Here is a 20,114-nt window from a genome sequence, read left to right as displayed (position 1 = left end):
CAAAATAAACCCAGTGACAATCTCAATGAACTTCAAGCCACATGCCCACCAGCATCCCCATCCTTCAAAAATCCCCTCCTGCCACTTCTGGTCTCAGAGGTAACCATTTTCTGACTTCTCTCACCAGGGATTCGTTTTGCCTGCTCCAGGACTTCTTATAAATGGAAACTTGAAGCATGCGCTCTTTTGCATTGGCCTTTCAATTATCCATTATGTCCAAGTTTCATCCATATCATTAAATGGAATGATATTTTGTTCTTTTTTATTTCTGAATAACATTCTATTATACATATAAAACATGTCAATAATTGGATTATAACTTGTCCATTCTCCTGCTGATGGACATTTGGATTGTTTCCAGTTTTGAGCTATGATGAGCAGAGATGTTATGAATAGTCTTGCACAAGTCTATAAGAACACATTTCCGCATCTCTAGGAAATATGCTCAGGAATAGAATTGGTGGTCTAGAGGATCCATCAACGTTAGTAGCTACTATGAACAAGTCTCCAAAACCTGTTGGGATGAATCAGCTTACATGCCTAGCTGAAGTGTGTCAGAGTTCTAGTTGCTCCATGTCCTTGCGACCACTTGGTATTGTCAGTCACTTTCATTTTAGCCATTCCATGTAGTAATCTTTCATTATGGTTTTCATTTGCAATTCCTGATGGCTAAATAAGGTTCAGTCCCTTTTTATGTTTTTGTTTGGCTATATTGAAGTCTTATACCCACTTTTTAAAAAAAAAAATATACATTTTTTAGTTGTAGATGGACATAACATCTATATTTATTTTTATGTGGTGCTGAGGACCGAACCCAATGCCTTGCATGTGCAAGGCTCACTGTACCACTGAGCTACTGTCCCAGCCCCTTGTACCCACTTTTAAATTGGGTTTTGTATCTTTTTCTTGTTTTGTGTTTTGTTGACTAGCCTGATTTATCTTTTCCTTATTTGTTGATCATGAATACAGGTATATGAGGACATATAAGAAGAATATATTAAAAAGCACAAAAGTGAGCCATTCATACATTTTAGATCTGCAGTTGTGGATTCAACCAATGTGATTGAATATATTTGGTGAGGGGGTGATTTCACCTGTACTGAGCATGTGCAGAATTCTTCTTGGTGTCCTTGTAAAAAGACATCAAAGAGAGGATCTTCTGTCTCTCAACCTGCACATACACTGGAGAAAGGCTGTATAAGGACACAGCAAGAAAGTGGCCATCTATAAGCCAGAAAATGGAATCAGGTGAAACTTTGATCTTGGACTTCCAACCTCCAGAACTATGAGAAAATCAATTTTTTGTTGAACTGCGACTTCCCAGTCTATGGCATTTTTATGGCAGCCTGATCAGACTAATATACATCTGTAAATTGAACCAAAAATATGTGTATGTTGATGAGATAAATCAGAGCTAAATAAATGGAAAGTTATACTATGTTCATGGATAGGAATACTCAATCATTAAGGTGTCAGTTCAGTACAAATTGATTGATAGACACACTGTAATCTTATAAAGATTCTAATGGAGTTTCTTTTTTTGCAAAAACTTGACATGTCAATTGTGAAATCTAAGGGAAGGCACAGGCCACGGAGAGACTGGAGTCTGTGTAGCCCGTGGGCACAGTGCCACACCATCAGGAAGCAGAGGAACCAGTCACGAAATTCACCCCACCTCGACTGTGGGTGCCCCTCGTGCTCCCAGGGGCTGCCACCTGCCTCCCACCTCAGATGATCCAAGGAGTTGGATGATGTTGCTCTGATTCTGCTGAGCGATGATGTTAAAGCAGACCTCTCCTCCCTGAACACCTCCTAGCTTCTCTTCAATCTTAGGACAAAACCCAAATCCTCAGTATGACCACGTGGACCTGTGGGATGTGGCAGGGCCTACTCTGGCCACCTCCCTGCCTGCCCTTCCCCACCCCACGCAGAACTCCGGCAGCCAGACCAGCTGCAGACCAGGGGCCCAGAGGAGGTGCCACCTTCTGTGGGATGCTGTGCGCCCAAGGCAGGCTACTGTCAAAGAGCCAGACTTCTTCCCCAGCACTTATGATCAGACCCCCACCTGGGCGGTCATTGGTCTGACCTCCATCTCCTCTACCACGTCAGTGGCCCCACTGCGGCCCAGCTCAGGAGGGCCAAGTGCTTATCCTTTTCAATATATTCTTCTTTAGATGTATTCATATTTGCATATAATCAACGAATAAAAAAGATAAATCATACGAATCAACAAGAAAAAGACACGATGCCCTTTTATGTGCTCAGTAAAGATTGGCAGATGAAGGGAACCACGGATGAGCAGGTGCCCGCACCCCCCCACACATACACACAGCCCCAACCTGGGAATTGCAGTCCCAGCCAGGATGTGGAGGCTCCCTAGAGGAGGTCAGGGTCAGCTTGGTACATCTCTGAAAACTCAGGGTGCAGGGATGGAGGAGCAGGACACAGCCACTTATACCAGGAGGGGTTGGGAGAAGCTTCCTGTGTGGGGATCCCTTGAGTGAGTCTGTTGAGAGGGCAAGCAAGTGGCAGCCTCAGAGAGTGCAAGAGGTTGTTTTGAGTGTGTTCGGTGCATCTGGGGAGCAGGGTTCTTTGATGGGCAGATGGAGCAGCTCCCCATGGTCAGGCTGGGAAAATTCTGGAAAGTCTAGACTTGGTCTGTGGACACTGGACTGACCAGAGCTTTCCCAGCTTTCTGGGTGATGTTCTTGAGCAGCAATTTTTTTTTTTTTTTTTTTTTTTTTTTTTTTTGGTGGGGGGGATACCAGGAGATTGGACCCAGGGACTTAACCACTGAGCCACATCCCCAGCCCTTTTCATTATTTTATTTTGAGATCTCCCTAGGTTGCTCAGGGCCTCCCTACGTCACTGAGGCTGGCTTTGAACTCGCCATCCTCCGGCCTCAGCCTCCCGAGCTGCTGGGATTACAGGCCTGTGCCAAGGCACCGGCGAGCCTCAAAGCATCTTCCACTGTATATTAATGTGCACGAGTGCTATGTAGTTATTGTTTTGGCATAAATTATAACTCAGCAGCGCTTCGTGTCTCTCTTCTTTTGTAGATTAAAAAATAAACAGAAAACCGAGGTGACTTTACTGCCTCTCAAAACAGCCTCCAGTACCACCTGGGAACCCCTTCCCCTCAGCCACCGGGAGGTCACGGAGGGCTGCACTGCACAGGGGACTTGGGATCTGCTTTCAAGTGAGACCCGCCCCCTGCCTCTGAGGCCTGATGGGAAAAGGGCAGGATCAAGGGCTGCTGGATGAGAAAGGGGAACCCCACAGGGGGGACACCCCCGAGGCCACCGAGAAGTGCAGGGTCCTACTCCAGGTCACGCAGTGGCACAGGGTTGGCGGAACCCGTCCCAGATGGAGCCAGGGGTGCACCCCCATCTGCTGGACGAGGAGCTGCCTCTCCGGAACCCTCGGGCACAGAGGGCCCTGCCCCTTTTCAGCTCCCCCACCCCACCCCAGGAGCCTCTGAGGAGACCGAGGTCCTCCCCAGACCTGCTCCACAGCTCAAGGCCACAACCTGGAGGAGACTTGGGAGGCTGGCCTCCGGCTGAGCCGCTCAGTGACCTCCTCTGAAGTGTGCAGACAGGTCCCGAGGATCCCCAGGGGGTCACGGGAAAGGAGATTGGCGGAAAGGGCTCCCTGGAGGGATAAGGCGCCCGCCCCTGGAGGGGAGTGAACAGAGGCCATTGCTCTCTGGCCTCCAAAAGGTGAGGCCCCCAGTGCCTCAAGAGGTCCCCCGATGTGTGCCGGGGCACCGCCAGGGTCCAGGCGATGCTGGCTCAGGCTGACTCGCATCCCTCCCTTGCTGGGCACTTCCGCCCCCCAGGCCTCTGCCCCTGCCTGGTCTCCACTTCCTCACCAGGGACCACAGCGAGGAGGAACAGACAGGGAGGTGCCGAGACAGGCTGGAGACTCAACAGGAAACGGGGTGGGAGTTACAGGCAGGGAAGGAGATTATTAATCTCCTGATTAATAGCACCAGTGGGCTCACGGGAGGGAGTGGCTGTCCCTCTGCAGTTGGGAGGCAGGAGGAGGAGGTCTCTGGCCTCTGGCCTCCCCAGCTGTTTAAGCAGGCTCCAAGGTCTCAGCAGGTGGCCTCTCACCTGGGCCTCCCTCCCCTGCAGCCCAGGACCTCAGGTTGCTGGGGGGAGTGGCAGGGGTGGGGGATGTGCAGCCCAGGCCAGCCGCCCCCTGGGAGAGGCAGCCCGGGAGCTCCTCTGCCCACGGCAGGATGAGAGGAGGGGCAGGAGGGGAGGCCATGTCTCCAGAAAGGGTTTCAATCAGGACTCGCCTAGCCCGGCAGTTGATGGTCCCGAGCAGCGGGGAGCCGGAGGCGAGGTGGCGGGGGGGCGTCTGGCAGAGGGGAAGGAGGCCCGAAGCCCTGGAGAGTCCCCGCAAGCCCCTGGCTCAGCACATCTGGAAGAGGTTGGCTCTAATGCCATCAAAGGCCTCCGAGGGGCCAGCAGGCAGCCCGGGCAGCGGAGCCGTGGAGACTTAAACCCCGCCTCCCTGGGATGGGCCCCCGGCCGCCGGGCCCCTGCGCCAACCGAGGGGCTGGGCAGGGCCAACGGAGGCATCCGTCACGCCCCTGCCTCAGGGCACAGGCCGGGGTCTCCACCTCAGAGCGAGAAAGCGGGGTTCTGGCCGTTTCCTGGAAAAGGAAGCCCGGGCTCAGGGAAGGGGCCCTGTGGGCTCTGCCTTCAGCTCCCAGCAGGTTCTGGGGGTCTCTCCGGGTCCAGTCCCTCCGCCATGAAGCTGGAGCCCGCAGAGCAGCCCGACCAGCAGGGAGGACACAGGTGCAGGCGCTGCCCCCGGGGCCACTCCCTCCAGGCGGCTGCATGGCTCACAGGCTGCTCCCTCAGTAGCCACCCCCGTCCCACCCACATCCCCATCCTAGTGACAGCGCCTTGTCCCCAGATCCCTGATCGAATGTCACCTCCCAGGGAAATCCCAGGGCTTGGTCTCCCTCCACTGCAGGGCATCTTTAGCATGCACTACCCATGCACACACACATGCACACACGCACACGCACACACGTGCACACATGTCCATTTCAACTGGAGACGGATGCGCTCCTGAACATTGATGAACCCTGGAGCAAGTCCTGGGAAGGATGGGATGAGGACGTCGTGGTCCTGTCTTTGGGAAACCCAGAAGTCTCAGTGTCACCCGAGTGTCCCTGCAGGGGTCTGCCCTCCCTCGGTCTTTCTCCTGTTGCTGCTCGAACAAGCGCTGCCTGTTCCCGGCCGTACCCTCTGCCTCCCGCAGCTATCGTGGCTGACCGACTCCGGCCATCACGCCTCTCTCCCAGCTGGTTCCCAGCAGCTTATACACATGTTCTCCTATCTCCTTCAAAACCCGGGGGAGGCCTTCCTGACCCCGCGCTGCACGCCAGCTTCCGCTCACTGCTGGCTCTCCTCATGGCAAAACCTCTGAAAGAGCTTTGTAGCCTCCTGCTCTCCGCCTGCTCTCCGCCTTCTTACCTCCCAGTTTCCCTGCCCCCTCCTGCCTTCTCGGTCTCCACGGCTACCACTCCCCAAAACGCCACTTGCCAGGGGCCCTGGAAACCCGCGTTGCCAAATGTGAGGGTCGGTCCTCACCCTGCAGGGCCCTTGGCCCCGTCTGCAAGGCTGAGGTGCCCCGGTTCAACCGGGGACCAGTACCTCCTGTCCGTCACTCAGCTCACGGTCAAGCGCAGTCCCTGGACTGGAGATGCTGTCTGCGGGCTGGTGAGTCTGGATCATTCTGTGCGTCCTCTATCCTGATGTGCATGGATCGTGTGCTCACATCACGGCACGTGGTGTCTGGTGAGCCCTGTTCCTGGTCACCAGGTCACTCACACCTCGTTACCGACGGCTTCTTAGGGTTCGTGAAGCACAGGGCGGCCCGGCCTGGGCATCTTCCTGAACTGCAGCCCTTTCTACCCTGCCTCCTACTTCACCCCCATCCGCCACGGATGCCCTGCCAGCATCTCACACTTAACCTGGCCACAGCAGAGCTGCTGGCTTCTCCCTCTGGGGCCTGACCTCCTGCCAGGGCCTCCGGCTCTGTGAACAGCCTGCCCGGCCCACGAGCAGCAAGAGGGAGTGAAAATCAGGGGCAGCCCTGGTGGCGCCTGCCACTCAGGGATTGGCTTTCCCGGCCCTCGGCTTCCAGGACACCTCCTGCCTCCTGCCTCCAGGTGATGTCCGTCCTCTGGCCCTGCATCCGCCTCCTGTCTCCCAATGGCGGCCAGCTTTCCAAACCCCGCTTATCTTAGGAACCTCAAGAGAAGAGAAAAGCAGCATAAAGCCAGGAGAAGGGGGGACACAGTGAAGATCAGAGAAAGGTGGGAGAAACAGCAACGACCGAGGTGGCAAAAATCCGGTGAGACCAGAAGCTGATTCTCTGCAAAGATCTATGAAAGGAAACGGCCTCCAGCAAGACTGGCAGGGAGAAAAAGGATTGGCAATGTCAGGAGCGAAGAACGGACATCACTCCATGCAAGAGTCTGCCAGCTCACGTGAGAGGGACCAGCGCTTCCCAAAACCCTAACCCTAACCCTAACCCTAACCCTTAACCCTTAACCCCAACCCTGACCCTAGCCCTAACCCTTAACCCTTAACCCCCAACCCCAACCCTAACCCTGACCCTGACCCTGACGCAGAGTATCACCATGACTCAGTATGAGAAAATAGATCCTTCGACTAGCCCTATGACTAAAGAGTAAATTGAATTTATAGTTTCAAAGATAAAACAGAAAAGTAATATCCAGACTCAACTAGTGGCACTGAAGTGGTCTACCGAAAATTAAAGAATGGACACCAATTATGCAAAATATCTTTCTATTTTTTAATTTCGAGCCATGGTCTCACTAAATGGCTGAGGTTGGGCTTGAACTTGAGAAACTCCTGCCTCAGCCTCCCAAGCCACTGAGGTTACCCGTGTCTGGCTCCTTACTCTTTTTCCAAAGCCAATATTCCACTGATAGGAAAGCCAAAGGCAATACTGAACCAAAAACACCTAACAAAATATTAGCAAAGAGAATCAGCACAATGTAAAAAAATAATAATACATTGTTACCAAGTGGAGTTTATTCCAGGATGGGACACTGGTTCGATATTTGAAAATCACTCCGTATAATTACCAGTTTAACAGGCTAAGCAGGAGGGACCACATGGTAGGATCCATCAATGCCAAAACGCATGGGAAACGTCAACACCCGTGAAAAAGACTCTCAGGAAAATCGTACGAGGGGAACTTTCTCGGCTTGGTAAGGAGAGGCTACAAGAGACTCAGACTCCAGCTGAGATCGAGGACAAAGCCTTCGGTCCACTCTCATCACATGCTGCTGGGAGTTGATGTCGTGCCAAGAAAAGGAAATCAGAGGCAGACGGATCAGGAGGAAGAAATAAGATGACCTTCCCAGACGACATCAGTGACAAAAAGATCAAAGAAATAAAAATAGATCTAAATAAATTAAAGAGAAGCCATTTTCCTTGGCTACAAGATACAACGTATTGAACATATCAGTTTTTCCCAAATACATTTGCAGGCTTGAGGCAATTCCTATAAAAATATCTCGAGGATTTCTTTTTTTCTTTTTCTCTTTTGGTACCGGGGATTGAACCCAAGGGTGCTTAGCCACTGAACCACACCCCCAACCCTTTTTTATTTTTCGTTTTGAGACAGGGTCTCACTGAATTGCTTAGGGCCTCGCTAAGTTGCTGAGGCTGGCCTCAAACTTGCGATCCTCCTGCCTCAGCCTCCTGAGTCGCTGGGATTACAGGCGAGTGCCATCACATCCGGCAGCCTTTCCAATAAATGATTACTAGCGCAATTAGATATCTGGAGGCACAGAAGTGACTCTCAACCTAAACCTCACACCTGGTGCAAAAAAATTAACTCAAAATGTATCACAGACATATATGTAAAGTATAAAACTATAAAATTATTTTGAAAAAAATAAGAGAAAATCTCCAGGATCTAAGGCAAGGCAAAGAGATCTTAGATCCGACAAACTGAATTTCATCAAACTTAAAACTTTTGCTCTCCAAGACGGTTGTGGGTATGAAAGAACAAGTAGTGGGATAAAATATTTGCAAGCTACATGGCTGATGATGGACTAGTATCTAGAATATATAAAGAAGTCCTACAACTCAACAGTGAACAACAAACAACCCAACCAGAAAATGAACAGAAGACATGAAGACATTTTGCCCACAGGATATACAGCAGAGCATCAAGCCCTTGAAAAAATGTTCAACATTATCAGTCATTAGGGAAAAGCAAATGAATCATGAGGGTAAATGCTACAAAACAGCTAAATAAAAAAGAACGATAGCCCAGCGGCTCGGGAGGCTGAGGCAGGAGGATCATGAGTTCAAGGCTAGCCTCAGCAACTCAGCGAGAACTTTTCTCTAATAAAAATACTTTTAAAAAGGACTGGGGATGTGGGTCAGTGGTTGAGTGTCCATTCGTCCACCTCCTGGCTGAGATAAGGTGCTGGCCAGCTGCCGGCCTGGGAGAGGGCATGTAGAGGGTGTTGCCTGACGGTGTCAGAGACCCAGTGAGCCAAGCTGCTGTGGAGGCTGCCTCATCCTGACAGGCATAATCCGAGGGAATGGCCTTCAGAGCCCAACAATTACTTGAGTGCAGGGCCTGCGTGTCAGGCCCAGGGACCCTCCCACTGCGAGTGTCTCTGCCCCCCCTCATTGCCCACCCAGGACCTACGCGCCCAGAAGCTCCCTCTGAGGGCCACCTCAGCACCTGGGCTCGGGATTCCCTCCTGTCCCCTACAAGGTCCAGTCTCAACTCAGCCATCACCTCCTCCCGGAACCTTCCCCGAGTGCCCTTGGGGCACTGAACTGGCAGAAGAGATGGGCAGGCGGGCCATCGAGTAAGATAAGCCTCATTGTGTTCCTGGAGAGGGCAAATGGGATTCCACAGGACTATAACTGCAGGACCTATCAATCTTCCTGGAAGGGTAGAGGCAAAGGCCAAGGCAGAATTCACCAGGCAAAGAGGAAGCAATAGTTTAAAAGTCGTTACCATGTCCTGAAGCACTAAAGTGGTACTTTTTTTTTCTCATGAAATCCTAACACCCATGCTATAAGAAAAGTGTTGTCTATTTTAGAGATGAGGCTCAGAGAGGCTAAGTAACTTTCTCAAAGCCACACAGCTCAACTGAGCCTTCGGTCTTTTGGGTGCTGAGCTCCCCTTACTAGGCTACCTGTATCTGCCATCACAGGCTGGAAAGCCACCTGGAAAATGACTATCTCTTATGTTGTCACAAGAAATGTGGGACAGACCCATGCCCTAGAGATCACAGCAATGGTACCATGGAGAAAGAAGAGGGGCTCGGGGAGGCAATTCGTAATTGATCCTCCCTTGAGACTCGTACTCCTTCCTGTTTCCCCCACAAAAGTTCTGTGCAATCACAAATCAAAGCACCCAACGTGCTTCAGAGGATGGAGCGAGCCAACATCAGACCCCACACGGCTTCGGAAAATGGAGAGGAGAAACAGAAGAAATAGAAAAAACCCGGACATTTCTCTAAGCTGCGGCTGAGATGTGGCGGAGCACGGGTATTATAAGCACCAGAGAGCATGCGCAGGGCGGCCTGGCCCGGCTGGGGCTCCCACCAACCTCAGCCGGAAGGCAAGCCCCGCGGCCGCCCAGCACTCACGCCTGCCACTCAAGCCGCAGCTGCCTGGGGGCCGCGGGCCTGGCTGGAATCTGCGTCTGCTTCCGTCGCGGCCCCAGTGCCGATGACAAGCCAGGTTGCAGCAGGACGCTGCTTCTGCCCCAGACCTCACCCCCTCTTCCAGCCACCTCGGGAGCAGCATTCTATCACCTCCATTTTAGAGTTGGGGAAACTGAGGTTCAGAGGACAAATCCTGGCCACTGAGACGTCAGGGGAAGTCTGTTGGAGGTTCTAGAAAAGACTGTCCTCTATGGTAGGGAAAAATTGTGTCCCATTGTTTTTTTTTTTTTTTTTGGTTTGTTTTTGTTTGTTTTTGTTTTTGTTTTTTTACTTCCTTTTTTGGAATACTTTGGCATGAGACGTGATGGCTGGAGCCTTTGCCGCCCTTCTGTGACTTGGAGGAAGGTCATGGAGGATTCACAAGGGATGGCGGAGAGTGACGTCATAGAGCCCAAAGTCCCAGGGGAGATCAATGAGGTGGCTGCTACAATACAATGCCCCATGTAGGAGAAACCAGCAAAAAGAGGGCCTGTGATAAGAATGTAACTCTGGGTGACCCTGGGAGCTGGTGGCAATGCTGTGACCTATCTCACCCTTCTCTACTTGCCCAGCGCAACCCTCAGACTGCAGACAGAGGGTGCACCCCAGTTCTAGCTCAGCTATGAGTCACTGGTGAGAAAGAAAAGTGTATGAGCCCCTCCCCCTTAAACAAGTAATAATTGGTTAGCAATTAAGATCAGAAATCGGGAATTTCTCTGGGCCTGTGGCACCCAACTGTAATCCCAGCAGCTCAGGAGGCGGAGGCAGGAGGATCACAAGTTCAAGGCCAGCCTCAGCAACTCAGCTGAGGCCCTAAGCAACTCAGCCAGACCCTGTCTCAAAGGAAAAAATTAAAAGGACAGGGATGTTGCTCAGTGGTTAGCTCCCCAGGGTTCAATCCCCAGTACCAAAAAAAAGGGAATTTCTCTAAAAGACTGGAAATGAAAAGTTGCAAGGAACTGTAATTAATAAGGTTCCTGCTAGCTTGCGGGGGGGAGGGGAAGCCCATCATAAATGCATGTCTGCTCTCTCTGGACGTTCTGACCTCTGTCCTTACCCTACGGACAGAAGTTCCTGAAAGGCCAGCAGACACCCACACAGAGGACCTCTGTGCCGGGGGACATCGCTCAGATCACTGCTAAGTCCTAAGAGGACCATCGTGAACGTTCCTGATGCTTTGAAAACGTTTCCGTCCAGGCCGGCGGCTTGGGAGTGAGCTGGACCCTCTCTACGCTGGGGCATTACTGTATTTCAAAAGCACAGACACCTCATCGCGTCCTGTGGCATTAAGAGAGCCAGGCCACCGGCCCCTTTATCTGAGGGCTTTCAGGGAAGGGAAGCCTGCCTGTTCCTCTTCTAAGCCAAATGCCACACCAGGGCAGGCGTGGAGGCGTGTGCACACTACACACGTGTTCTTAGGAAAACCCAGAGACGCCAGCTCTCCAGCTGTGCTCGGGATGGAACTCAGGCCCGCGCCCAGGGCAGGAGGCGCTCCGCCCCCAGCCACAGCCCCCGCCCTCCGGAGGCTTTCCAAAACGTCCAGGCGGCATTGAACTTGGGATCCCCTTGGGATCCTCCTGCCTCAGCCCCACCGAGTGGCTGGGAGCACAGGCCACCCACCTCTGTCCATTCGCAGCTCTGGAGCAGTATTGGCTTGTTAAAGTTAAATTCTAGATCTGGAAAAGAGCCAGTGCTGAACTGGACTCCACCGTGCCCACCGCAGGACTGCCGGGGGTCAGAACTGCGTGAGGGACATGTGGCCTCCCTTCCCAGTGTCCGACCTCCAGGGCCAGCAGCTGGCTTTCCCTGGGCGAGCAGGACCAGAGGCTTCCCTGTCAGGGTCAGACGAAGACCTCTGTCCTCAGAGGCTGCTCGCAAGGTCGAGAAGATCGAGAGGCCCTGATCAGAAGAAAGGCAGGAGGGGCTGGCACTGGAGCTCCTGGGGACCATGGGGGTGTCCCGGTCAAAGAGGTGGGGGTCCACATCTTTCTCTTCATTCTGGCAAGCAGCTCTCTTGCTTAAAATTTAAACTGGACATCTCCATCTCCACTTTTCTAGCCATTTCCCCTGGCAGAATGGGCTGCAGGAAAACACTCGTATATAAGGACCCCAAGTTAAGGACATTACGATTGCAGCGGGTGTGACGGTGCCTGCCTGTACTCCCAACAACTTGGGAGGCTGAGGCAGGAGGATCGCAGGTTCCAGGCCAGCCTCAGCAATATTTCAAGGTCTGAAGCAGTTTATTGAGACTCTGTCTTAAAATGTAAAAAGGACTGGGGATGTGGCACAGGGGTTAAGTACCCCTGGATTCAACCCCTCGTTTCCAGAAACAAAACAACAAGCCTGCTATTAGCCAGGACAGGGGCTCTGAGGGTGGCGCTGTGAGGGCGCAGCTGCGAGGGTGAGGCTGTGAGGATGAGGCTGTGGGGGCGGGGTTGTGAGGGAGGGGCTGTGAGAGTGTGGAGGGCGGGGCTGTGAGGGCGGGGCTGTGAGAGTGGGGCTGTGGGGGCGGGGCTGTGAGGATGGTGCTGTGGGGGCGGGGCTGTGGGGGTGGGACTGAGGGCGGGGCTGTGGGGGTGGGGCTTGAGGGTGAGGCTGTGAGGGTGGGGCTGGGAGGGCTAGGTTCTGAGGGTGGGGCTGTGGGGGCGGGACTGTGAGGGCGGGACTGTGAGGGCGGGGCTGTGAGGGCGGGACTGGGAGGGTGGGGCTGGGAGGGCTAGGTGTGAGGGTGGGGCTGTGAGGGCGGGGCTGTGGGGGTGGGGCTGTGGGGGTAGGACTGAAGGCGGGGCTGTAGGGGTGGGGCTGTGGGGGCGGGGCTGTGGGGGCGGGGCTGTGGGGGTGGGACTGAAGGCAGGGCTGTAGGGGTGGGGCTGTGGGGGCGGGGCTGTGAGGGTGGGGCTGTGGGGGTGGGGCTGTGGGGGCGGGGCTGTTAGGGTGGGGCTGTGAGGGCGAGGCTGTGGGTCAGGGCTGTGGGGGTGGGACTGAGAGAGTGAGGCTGTAGGGGCGGGACTCCCCGAGGGTGGGTTGCGAGGATGTGGTTTGAGGGGCGGGGCTCTGAGAGGGCGTGGCTAGTGAGCCTGGCTGAGAGTCCAGTCCATCCCCATATGCTAGTCGGGAGCGCCAAAGCTAACTGGTTGGGTCTGCAGCCACACCTGGCTCCTCCCCGCTCCCTTGGTCCCCAGTCTGCATTCACTGTGGAGGTCTTCTGCCAGTCCGACACCCACTGAGTCCTGAGGTTCTATCTCGGTGCTCCTCTCACCTTTTGTGCACGTGCAGACACACACGCACACACTCACCCACCCTGCACCCTGCACACACAAGGTTCGCCATACGTGTGGGTTCGACTCTGTATCAACCCAGCCTCCCCTAGAGCTGTGCTGGGTCGGACTCATTCATAAGAACAGAAAGGGCAGAGCGGGCCAGTCCAGGGGCCTTTACCTCACGAGGTTGGCACAGGGCCCAGGCCACCGGCAGCTCTGGTACACACGCTGGACCACTGTCTCCGAGCCATTCTGCACCTGGCAGGACACCGTCCGGGTCACCGTGTGATGGCACCAGTGCCTGTGGGGAAAGCGAAAGTCCCATCAGCCCTGCTGTGGTGCTGGAGGAGGGGGACCCCTCACAAACTTGGAGCGCTCATTTTCTTGGGGTGGGGGCTCACCACGACGCACTGCCCAAGTCCGAGGGAAAGGGAGCTCACCCACACCAGCTGGCCTCCGAGCACTGGCATCAACTTAGCCCGGAAACCGCTGCCCTGACGGCCCTCCCTGGGGCCAGGGGAGGTCAGGCGAGGAGGGGAACGGAGCTGCTAGAACATGGGGTGCTGGTGCAACCAGGCAGCGGAACGGGGCTGGTCCCAGGAAAGGCCACCAGGCAAGCACTGAAGATGGGTTAGGCGCCTTGGGGGCCATGAGAGGGGTGACACTGGCAGAGAAGAGAGGAGCACGGGTGAGGGCATCAAGGTGAGACACCAAGGCATGTCCAGGGACCTGTGTGCAATCAGAAGTGGGCAGAAGGGTGAAGGACAGGATGGAGTCAGGGAAGGAAAAGGCTCCAGGCAGTGGAGGGGAGAAGGAGAGGGACTGGATCAAGATGGCCAGCAGGCCCACCCCTCCACCACCACCAGATCCTGGAAACCTAACACCTAAAAAAAAAAAAAAAATCCTGGAAAACAAGAAACCCTGGACCAGAATATTTGAGGAGTACTTAAGAGATAGAAAGCAAAGTGACTAATCTGAAGCACAGCCAGGAACACTCAGGGAGACACCAGGGGCTAAGGTGGGAGCAACTGAGGAGCAGCAGATACGGGGTAAGGGAGATACCCCAGGTGCCGGCAGGATGGACTGGTTAGGGGAAAGAGCCAGACAGGGAGGACTTGGGTACCTATCCCTGCTGGTACCAGGATTTAGGCCTTGGATTCACCTGCCCACTGGCAGGTGTGGTCAGAGTGGGTGCCTCACAAGCTGGTGACCTCCAGGGACACTTTTAAGTTCAGATCACTGAATTCTCTTTCCCCATTCATCTTTGGCAAAACCCAAAGTCTAGTAAACAGAGACAAACTCATGGAAATTATTTGATTAAAAGAAAAAGTCTAACCCATGAAAGAAAGGCACCAACTCCACAGGCAATAAAATCACGCCTCTAGAGAAAAGAAAAAAAAAAAAATATATATATATATATATATATATATATATAGAGACAACTTTTGCAAGCATAATCAATGTCCTCTAAGAGAGAAGTGTATCACTCATAAAAATTTCGAAATAAAAAATTTTGATCTCTTAGAAATCAAATGTATGACCATGAAAATAAGAATAATTGAAGAACAGAATGCAAACAGGTAAAGATGTCCTGACCAGCTTTAAGTCTGAGCTGCGAATTGTCCCAGCAGGCCTGGCCAAGGCACAAAGAGACAGGAAACGTGTGGGGGCGGGGGGAAGCTGAGGGATCTAAGTTAGGCACGTGCCAGCACCTACTGAGGAGTAGCCCTACAAGGGCAGACCAGAGTCAGAGAGGCAGACACGCGAAGAAATAACAAAGGAAACTTCCCAGAGCTGAAGAAACACACCAGTTCCTCAGTCAAAAGTGCCTCTGAGTGCCATCGTGGTAGAATTTCAGAGCAATCAGGATGATGAGAAAATGTTAAATGCCATAGAAAGAAAAGAAAAACCAAACCATCTACAGTAAATTTAAATAAGATTTTTAAATCAGCAACATCAGATTCAGGAATATCATGATAAAATTGTCTCAAATGGCTAAGGAGAAATATTTAGAACCCATAATTCTATACCTAGCCAAACTACCCTTCCGGGTCAAAGGCCAAATAAAGATTTCAGATACTCGAGGGCTTAAAAAGTTTACTAGTTACCTGTTATGAAAGATCCACTGGAGGATGCATCCCAACAAAACAAAATAAAGGACATAGAAAAAACATATTCAATACAAAGAGCAGTTATGGACAAAGAAACAATAGTAAGATTTAGTAATAGCCTAGCTCTAAAATAAAAGTGATTTCAACATGGAAGATGACAAAGAGAGGGAGTTAAAAGGGAACTAAAATTGCAAATAATTCTTTCATGTTGAAAGAAAGAATATAGAAGCTGCACCACTTTAAGTGTAATAGGAAAAAATATATGGTTAAATTTGTTTTGAATTTAAAGATAAATACTAGAAAGCAAAGAATGAAAATGTAAAAATGACAAGCCATCCAGTAGAAACAAGAAAATAAAGGAAAGAGTAAAACGAAGTTGATCAATCCAACAAAATGCTAGGAAATAAAAAGAAAGTAGCAAGAAATATTAATTAGAAGATGGGAAAATAGGAGAAGAAATGAGTTAATAAAATGGAAACAAAAATTTATTAAATAGATCATATTAAAAAGAAATCAACAGAACCCAAACACAGGCATTTTGAAAAAAAAAAAAAAAATCTTATCGGCAAAGCTTAGACAATTCCTAATGAGAAAAAAAAGTCATAGATATAAAGAACAAATATTATGTATGCTCTTTCATCAAAAAATTTTCAAAATCTTGCCAGGCGTGGTGGTGCATGCCTATAATCCCAACAGCTCGGGAGGCTGAGTCAGGAGGATCTCAAGTTCAAATCCAGCCTCAGCAACGCCAAGGTGAGATGAGCCGTGGATCAGAAAACATTCTCCGAAGCCTCGAATCCCCATCTCTAGACATCCGAGCTCTTAACAGACTGCAAATGGCTTCCGACGATCCAAACCTGGCCCAGACCAAGGGAGACTGTGGGCAGAGGCGTGGAGAAAGGGCTCTGGGCCCGTCCAGATGGAACTCGAAACCCCCTTCGTCTCTGGCGGTGGTCACGGGACCTGCATGTCCTCCTTGCCAGGGTCCCCATGTCCTGTGTCTTCTGCTTGCTGGGTGGTATCATGCCGCCGCCCACCGCGCGCCCTGGCCCCTGACCTTGGACTCACTGATTACAGAATGCCTGCCGGTGGAAAGCGGTCTGGCACACCCTCCCAGCCCAGGCACACAGCAAAGGCTGATCTGCCTCCACCCAGATCCCCTTCCTTGTGAGAAGAGACCCACGCCACCACGGGCAGGGCGGGAGCTGCTCCCACAGGGGTCTTCACCTCGCTAAGCATTGGACTCGGTCACTTGGCGGAGCACTGAAGTCCTTAACTGAGGTCCGTAGGGAAAACAAGTGCTAAGTGGTTTCAGGATATCATGTCACGATGGAAGGGAGGGACCTTCAGGACACCCCAGGGTCCACGCCCACCTCTGAACACGACCAAGGGCCCCATCTGTGGTGCTGCCTGCCACCCAGCGAGGTGCCATTGCAGGGGTGGCCCCACCTCCCAAGGGGCGGGAACAGCCATCCCTGGGGCTCGGGCTAAGGCCTCCCCAAGCCAGCACTTCCCTCCGATCTCATGTGTCCCCTACCTCCCCGGTACCCTGAGCCGAGTCTAAGCCAGCCCCATTTCCTCATTCCAAGCTCTGCCCCCACGGTGAGTCACCTCAGTGTTTCCCTTGAGCCCCACTGCGTGCGCCCACTTGCCTGGACAGTGGTCATGTCACCAGAGCCCACAGGATGGACACACAATTGCCGCCGGTGCTGCACTGAGAGCATCACTACCCAGCCCCCGCCCGCTCCTCCAGCACATGCACCTTCTGTCTCCCGGCCATGCCACCAGGCGGGGCAAATCTGCTCCTGACCACCTGACTCTCGTCTGTTCCTGGACACCAGCCTCACCCTCCTGGTCTCCCGCCTCTTGGGGTGTCTCCCTGTAAGCTCCCCTGCCTGCCACCAGGGGGCGCCCTCGGGAACGCACCCCCCCACACCCCCTCCCACACCCACACCCCCCCCCCCCGCCCCCCGCTCCCTGGCCTCTGCTCTCTGCCCGCTCCTACCCACTGCCAGCCGGCTCTGTCTCGCCATTTACATTGTCGCCTTGTGCCCGGACAGTCCGCTCACTTCCTTCTGTTTGATCGACCATTCATCCTACCGGTCTCCATCAGGGCTCTTCCCCTCCTGGGCTCCTGCTCAGCCAGGAAAGGGCTCCCACCTCCTGTTGTGTGGGACCCCGTGCATGCCTCCGTCGCCGCCCACGTCACTTGGGAGGACCTCGGGCTCCTCAGGAAGAGGAGGCCCCACTGTAGAGGTGTATTGCTGGGACCCTGAGTGCATTCCATGCAGTCCCTCCCTCAGCCAAAGCTGCAGATCAAGGTTGTGCTGCGTGCCTGGCTCTGCCCACCCGGCACAGTCACCTCCAGGCTTGGAGCGTCCAGTTTCGGGCCCAGGCCCCTCCCCCACCCACCTCTTGTTCTAATCACCAGGCCAACCCTCTGGATCCATGGAAAGGCCAGATTTGCCCACTAGCTCGGCTGGAGAAGCCAGTTTTCGAGTCTAAACAAAGGCAGCAGTCCAACAGATGAGAAACCTGGACAGCTGTCAGGCCATGAATGTACCCCCAAGGGCCCAGGCCAGTCCCTGGGGAGACGCTGGCCAGGGGAGCCAGCTTCCAGCCCCTACCAGAACATGCGCTCAGCATGCCTCCTGCAGGCCTCCCAGGTCCCCTGCAACAGAAGCCCTGGGTCAGTGGTCAGCGCCTCCAGGTCCCGCCTCGGCTGCCCCAATGCCCACTCCTTCCCAGGCAGCCACACCTGGTGACAGGTCGGTATGTGGTTGAGGAGGCCACCTGAGCCTGATGCAGGACAACTTGGGGCCACTCCAGCCACAGGGCTCTGGGGGGAGCCAGAGTCTCAGCCTGGTTCCCTTTGCTCATTCCCATTTCCTCCCCTCCCTTCCATGGGGAAGTCCTACTTGGCATCCCTCCTGAATGTCCCCACATTAGAGGCCACCTCAGGCTCTGCTTCTACAGACAACCAGGGGTCCGCCCCGAGTTCCAGCAGGGCAGGAGACTGGCCTCTAGTGTCCTGGATGCGATGTCTGAGACACGGTCCCATGAGCAGGGGGTGACAGGTCTAGGCGGGCCTCAGCAGGGGACCTCCGTGGTCCCAGGATTTGGCCAGGTGTGGGAGGGCGGGCTCAAGGCCCCTGCTGCCCTATGACTGTATCCCCCAAATTCATGGCTTGGAAACTTAGTCCCCAGGTTTGTCTGTTAATGGCATTTGAGGCGGGACCTCTAGGGGGTGATTGAGTCATGAGAGTGGAGCCATTCATGGGGTAAAGGGTTCTCTCCAGAGCAGGTCAGCTTCAAGAGCCAGTTTGGCTCTGTATTCTAAAAGGTCTTGACAAGCCGCCCAGGCTGCCCTTGAACCTGCAGTCCTCCTGCCTGAGCCTCCTGAGTGGTGCTATTATAGGTTTGGGCCGCCACAGCCAGTTGACCTTTGTTCTGTATAAATTACCTGACCTGTGGTATTGTGTTATAGCAACAGGAAGCGGACTAAGACAGCCCTCAGATTCAGATAGGCCTCTCCAGCAGGGCGTGATAAGGACACCAGAGAACAGGCCCTGCAGGTTTAGTAGAAATAAGCAGAAGGCCGTGGCAGGAGAAGGACCCTGGGAGGCCCAGTTTTCTCTCCCAAGATGCTGCGCAGGGAAACCAGACCAGATCTGCTCAGGTGGCCCTGTGAAGGCTCAGGGTTGGGTCAGAGCAGGAGGCTTCTGGGACAGACTTCCATGCACACTAAGGAGGTCTTGCCCCAGGAAAAGCAGGTCACGCCCAGGGGCCGGGAGGGCTGTAGGGGATGCCTGTCCTGAAGGGGTGCAGAGGCAGGCCAGGTGGAAGGTGAAGGTGCACATGCCCTGGAGGAGCTCAGAGACCCTGTCTACTGGAAAAGAGGTGAAAACAAACCTTCAAAGAGGAAAGGAACCCGTCAGGAGGGGGTGGCAGGAAGCTGGCAGAGGCTGGATGGAGGCTGAGCCCCGTCAGGAGAAGCAGACGTGGTCCACAAAGGTGCTCGCAGAGGGAGCCCCACAGCCAGGCATGGCAGAGGACAAGTTGGGTCCAAATCAGGAGAACCCCAAGGGCCACCCCTAGTCTGTCTGGACCAAGGGCCCCTGACCTTCCTCTCCATCGCTCACCCACCTAAACAACCGTACAGGGTTGTGCGTTTGTCCACGTGGGAGTAACTGGGTGTGCGTTCCACCAAGGCCTGGCTGGTTTTTAGGGTCCCCCCAAACAGGAAGAGTGTTGGGGCAGGCGGGCGGATTTGCCTGCGCTTCCCCTCCATCCTTAGTCATCTCCAGGCACGCTCAGCGAGCAGCTTAACGGCCAGTGGCGGAATTTTAGAGGGAAAGAACCATCCCCCAAACCCCTGCAGCAAGACCGACCAAATCATTCTGCAAAATGCAAAACGGGGTTCCGGGCCCCCCACCGAGTGCTGAAGGGTGAGGGAGGTGGAGACACAGAGCTTCCGCACACTGCGCAGGCCCCCCCCCCCCCCCCCCCCCCCGCCGGAAGCGCATCTGCTCCTCCAGCTCCGTTATCACCTGCACCTTCCGGGGCTACGGGTTGCAGATCCCACCCCACCTGGGTGCCCCACAAGGGCCATGAGAGGATCCCCAGCAGGCTGGTCCCCATCGGGTGCTGACTGTCCCAGTCTACGGGGCAGGAAGGGAGTGTGGTTGGGCAGAACAGACCACGTGGTTTTGAGCATCCTGATGTGAAAAGATGGTACCAAATGCTCCCCAGGGGATCGGCAGCCCCTGCATGTTTAGAGAAGCCACATGTTAAGTGATGTGCCCACACTGTGGCTACCCAGATCCCCCATCAGAACTGGAACCAAGCAGTGTTTTTACTGAGTGTCTACCGTGCACCAGGAAGACCCTAGATACTTGTTCTGGAAACGAACGGTACAGAGTCCCCCACCAATGGTCCTCAGTGTCCACCGTGGGCCCTGACGCATTTGGCTGTGAATGATCTCTGCAGGAACTGGAGCTCTCTGTG

The 20,114-nt window shown here is 53.8% G+C and overlaps 1 protein-coding gene across 2 annotated transcripts in view; it reads right to left on the bottom strand.

The window, feature by feature from the left end:
• COL26A1 (collagen type XXVI alpha 1 chain) overlaps nt 1-20,114 on the bottom strand; it is a 144,423-nt gene that overhangs the window by 85,703 nt on the left and 38,606 nt on the right. For both annotated transcript variants that reach the window (XM_079121823.1, XM_079121822.1), the window contains exon 2: nt 13,175-13,297. In XM_079121823.1, the coding sequence (XP_078977949.1) occupies nt 13,175-13,297 (123 nt within the window). The remainder of the gene's footprint in view (nt 1-13,174; nt 13,298-20,114) is intronic.

This window comes from Sciurus vulgaris (assembly GCF_902686455.1).
Source record: "Sciurus vulgaris genome assembly, chromosome: 18".
Lineage (NCBI taxonomy): Eukaryota > Metazoa > Chordata > Mammalia > Rodentia > Sciuridae > Sciurus > Sciurus vulgaris.
This window is presented reverse-complemented; position numbering and strand designations above follow the sequence as displayed.